The 4,922-nt window shown below is 36.1% G+C and overlaps 1 protein-coding gene across 1 annotated transcript; it reads left to right on the top strand.

Annotated features, from left to right (window-relative positions):
• The first annotated feature begins 1,410 nt into the window (after positions 1–1,410).
• On the top strand, positions 1,411–4,629 carry LOC110909209 (protein PIN-LIKES 3). The gene is made up of 10 exons (XM_022154239.2): positions 1,411–1,678; positions 2,037–2,116; positions 2,184–2,308; positions 2,643–2,764; positions 2,847–3,029; positions 3,432–3,521; positions 3,603–3,703; positions 3,792–3,844; positions 4,119–4,304; positions 4,390–4,629. The coding sequence occupies exons 1-10, from the start codon at positions 1,544–1,546 to the stop codon at positions 4,512–4,514; spliced, it is 1,200 nt and encodes a 399-aa protein (XP_022009931.1). The 5' UTR covers positions 1,411–1,543; the 3' UTR covers positions 4,515–4,629.
• Positions 4,630–4,922: the final 293 nt, after the last annotated feature.

Genomic DNA, 4,922 nt, shown 5'->3' with positions numbered 1-4,922 from the left:
CCATTAACCATCCAATCATTTAAAAAGTAATGCAAATCATAATTCTTAACTAAAAATACTTACCTTCCAAATCATTATTAATGCTCAAAAATAACCTTTGACTCATTTGAAACCGTCGTCTAAAAACATTGTGTCCGTAAACCGGTGTGGGATCAAAATAGTCTTTCATCAAACGCTCGTTCGCGGCTTCACTATCTCGCAAGATATAGGTGCGCCTCAAAATGAGGCGTGGAGGAGAACGCCGAACGTGTTCCATTGCTTGTATCGCGAGAGTACATGCACTCGTAACCGCGTCTTCCTCCTCAGCGATTTCTTCGGGTGAAAAAAATCTTTGGTAAATATCGGTGAACGAATCTTTCGATGGAGAACCTATTTTTTTTAGAAGAAAGTGGGAGTAATTTCTAGATTTTTATTGGAAAATGTAGAGAAGAGGGAATGAGGGTGTGATTAATTTAAAAAAAAAAATAGGAGATATGGGGAGTATTTATAGATTTGAAAATGAATTAATTTTTTTTTAACTTTTTGGGCCGTTGAATGGTCATTTTTTCGAAAAAAATTCCCCTCTCATGCCGCTATAGGCATAATGCTGGGCTCAAAAATATACCCCATAGCGTTGCCTGTAATGGTGTGATAGGCGCTATCTCCCACAAAAAGTTGGCCATCGCGTCCCACTACTAACGGAGTAATAGATAGCTTTAGACTATGTGTAGTGGTAAAACAATATAATGCCCCTACCATGGGGCGTTTTGCGACACGTGTCATCCCAGTCAGCATAGGGCATTATAGCATAAAGTGGTGTAGTGGGGCATTATTCCAATAACGCCCATGCAATCATTTCCCAATTATTTTTTTTAATTTAAAACATAAAAAAAATACAATACTAAAAAATTAAAAACAGAAAATAAAAATAAAGAAAATAAAAATACAGAAAATAAAAAACAAAAAATAAAAATACAGAAAATTAAAAAAAATACAATACTAAAAATTTACTTTAGGGCCTAATGTGTCAAAACAGAAAATAATAAAGTTTAAAAGTATAGGGGACTAAGTGTCAATATCAAAGTTTTAAAACTAACCCTTCTTCTTCTTCGTGCCCTTCTTCTTCGTGCCCATGCCTGCCTGCAAACCCATAAAATCCGGCCAAAAATCCGACAAAAAGTCCGGCCACAACCCCATCTCTCTCTCTAAATCCACATGTCCTCTGTTGATTGGGCATTCAAACCATGGTGTAGCGTTTTAATAAACACGCCGGGTTAATTTTTTTTTAAAAAAAACGCCCGGAAACGCCCTATGTAGTGGGGATCTCGGCGTTATCCGGCGTTTTTTTTGAATTTTTTTTAAAAAAACGCCCCACTACGGGGGACTTAGAATGGATTCGTACAAGCATCTTTTTTAAGAGGATTATGATAATTCCAAGATTGTCCCCACATGCATATTCTATTCCTCTTCTTGTTGGCTTTTCTATACATACCACTACTTTAACTAATATCAGATTTTATGTGTTTTCTGGAATTTAAGAAACAGTTTGTATTTTGTTTTACATATGGGGTTTGTAGATCTATTTTCTGCCGCTTCTATGCCTGTTCTCAAAGTGCTCATCGTTACTGCACTTGGGTCTTTTCTAGCCTTGGATTCTGTTGATATCCTTGGACAACGTACTAGGAAGCAAGTCAATGATGTAAGTTGTTGATTTTCCTTTGATTAATCAAGAAAGTGCAAGCAACATATTGCACTCTAGGACTAGCCCATGGTGCATTTTCATGGGCTGTAACCTCAAAGCTTATTATGCAACCTTCAAGTTCTTACCTTGACTCCCAGTTTGCCTGTTTGGTGGTTACAAATTATTATTCTTGGGTTCAAAATAAACATTTCTGAATTCTGGTTAAAAAATCTTGCAGAGTTGTAAAATGGTGAGGTAGAGGGTTCAAGTCGCACAGTGGACAATATTATAGAATTAGAAGTAGATTAGATGGCTATTAAACAAAAAGGAAAAAATATTCAATTGTTTCTGAATGAATTTCTTCCTATGTGATCAGATCGTGTTCTTTGTGTTCTCTCCATCCCTTGTGGGAAGCAATCTTGCTAAAACGATCACTCTTGAAAGCATCATTTCTATGTGAGTTAACATCCTTTTGTTGTAAACTTGGTGTCATTGTTTGAAGCTTAACTGTTAAAACTTGTAGGTGGTTTATGCCTGTCAATATTCTTCTTACATACATTATTGGGTCTGCACTTGGGTGGGTGCTTTTGATGATTACTAGACCACCTCAACATCTAAAGGGCCTCATCCTCGGTACCTGTGCAGCAGGTAAATTACCTGTACCTGTAAAGCATAAAAATGAAATTTTCAAACCCCATATTATTGATAAAGGGTTTTTTATTGGATTTGTGATTTAGAGATATTTTTTTCTTCGTTTCTAGGAGGTCTTGATTTTTTTCTAGGGAGTCCGCTAGTCAAATTTGCACACTCACTTTTTTAGTTTTGGCATGTCAGCGTATTTGCCAAGTTGCTTGCTACATGAATAGCATGTGCCAGATATTTTTACACCATCTATAAACCAAAACACTTCCAAAAACACACACTTATCATATTGCTAAACTACCTAGAAATCTAAATATAGAAATCTATTTATAATTATCAGGAAACCTTGGAAGCTTGCCGTTGATCATAATACCGGCTGTATGCAAAGAGAAAGGCAGTCCCTTTGGTGATCCGAATGTTTGTCATGCGTATGGCATGGCTTATGCTTCACTATCTATGGCAGTATGCATATTTACTTACAAAATTTATAATAATTTTTGTTATCAACGGCCATATACATCAGTCCTAATGACAAAATCATCAGATTGGAGCTATATTTTTGTGGACATACGTTTACAACCTAGTACGGGTTTTCTCTGTTGTTTCCCAAGATTCGAGTAACAATGTTGTGGGGGCTGTCACAGTAACCGGAACCATGGGAAACCACTTGACTGAGAATTTGCTTCCATCGTCTTCATCTACTGTTAACATGAACGGAAACTGGAAGGTCTTTTTTTTGCTTTCGATGTTTGTACTTATTAGTCATACCTCTCCTCTAATGTACTTGTACTAATTTGATCTCAAAAGTAATTGTGTATTATTAGTGAACTATCAAGGCAGGGTCGGATCATAAATTTGGGGCTTTTTCGTTAAAGAAAATGTTTATGTCCTATGATTCCTATATCTTCTATGTGTATGAATAATTACATATCAATCTCAAAGTCCAAATTAGCTACATAAAAGTTTTTTCTAGAATTTGGGGTGTTACTATAGTGTGGACCCAAAGTCCTTCTTTATTTGACTCTAGCTTAAGCTGTTAAAAAGGAAAAATAATCAAATCATATATTTTAATTTTAGTAGAGATAATTATAATAAACCTTATCTAATATCTCCTAACAATGTGCATTAGGTGACGCCAGAAATGATTAAGCAACACTTTGGGAACTTCTCTCGATCGGTTAACTTGAAGGCTGTGTTTGCCCCATCAACCACCGGAGCGGTACGTTGTCTAATGTTTCCAAACCGCTGTTTATTTAATTATTTATCAGTAAAGCATAACAGGTTGTGTTTTATGATAAAGATTGTGGGCTTCATGATTGGAACGATCACGCCAGTTCGCAAGCTACTAATAGGCACCACAGCTCCCCTTAGAGTGATCCAAGATTCTGCATCTTTAGTAGGGTATGATCTGTACTTTTCAATTTATTGATCACAAGAAGCCTACATCTTTTCTTTATAACAGATCCTGTTGATCATGATGTTGTATTAGGGACGCATCAATCCCGACCATGACATTGATTGTAGGTGGCAACCTCTTAAGAGGTAAACGTTGAACATAAATTGACATCCATAATACTTGAACAAGGGATGGAACAGGGGGGAGGGGGGTCAATAGGGTCCGCCAACCTTCTGATGACTAGATTTTGTTGGATTATTATAACAAAAGTATTGTGTTTTATTAACAAAATATGAGTTGGACCACTGGTTCTACCTAGTAGAGAAAGACAACCATATGATGACCCCCTGACTAAAAAGTTTCGCTTCCTCCATGAACAATTTCATGAGATATAATGATATATATAGCTGTAAATTGCAGGTCTCAAAGGATCTGGCGTCTCATCGTCACTTATCATGGGAATAGTAGTAGTGCGGCTAATCTTGTTGCCATTTGTTGGAATTTTAATCGTCAAAGGAGCGATTTATTTTAGCTTAGTGCATGTAGATCCTCTTTATCTTTTTGTTCTTCTACTACAGTATGCGCTTCCACCGGCCATGAACATTGGTACGTGTTGTGGTGGCTGATTTGACTATCTTTTTTTTCATGGATTTTTGTCACAATTTGTGAGCTTTGTACGTTCAAATGATAGGTACGATTACGCAGTTGTTTGGAGCTGGTGAGACTGAGTGTTCGGTGATTATGTTGTGGACTTATGGTTTGGCATCGTTCTCACTTACCTTTTGGTCGATGTTCTTTATGTGGTTCGTGGCTTAACTTTTGAACCATTGGTGATTAAGTTGTTTGATCATATCGTGTAGTCAATAATCTTTTGTTGACAAATATTTGTTATGTGTTGGTTTGATGTAATTATTTGCCATTTTTAGACTCTTTTTGTGTGTGTACTTGCTCTTTAACTTTAGTTTAACTATATAATTAGTTGCTTATTCCTAGCTACTACCATAATAATGATATAGAGTTAATTGTCTAAAATTCGTAACCGCTTAAAATCATAAACAAAGCATTATAGGTTATTAGACATAGTATAATTGTCATTAGATAGAGGTGGTGATACGGAAATATAGTTAGAGGTATTATTGTGTAACTATGAGTTCTATATAAACCCTCCTCATTCTTAACCTTACAACATTTAATACCACATATACAATCACACACACATTACGT

The sequence above is a fragment of the Helianthus annuus genome, chromosome 14 (genome assembly GCF_002127325.2).
Source record: "Helianthus annuus cultivar XRQ/B chromosome 14, HanXRQr2.0-SUNRISE, whole genome shotgun sequence".
Lineage (NCBI taxonomy): Eukaryota > Viridiplantae > Streptophyta > Magnoliopsida > Asterales > Asteraceae > Helianthus > Helianthus annuus.
Note: the sequence above shows the minus strand (reverse complement) of the source record. Positions and strands in the feature narration are given on the sequence as shown.

Coding starts and splice junctions, on each gene's coding strand:
- LOC110909209 (XM_022154239.2), top strand. CDS start 1,544: ATGGGGTTTGTAGATCTATTTTCTGCCGCTTCTATGCCTGTTCTCAAA. Junction 2,117..2,183: donor CTTGAAAGCATCATTTCTAT/GTGAGTTAACAT, acceptor TAAAACTTGTAG/GTGGTTTATGCCTGTCAATA. Junction 3,845..4,118: donor AGGTGGCAACCTCTTAAGAG/GTAAACGTTGAA, acceptor TGTAAATTGCAG/GTCTCAAAGGATCTGGCGTC.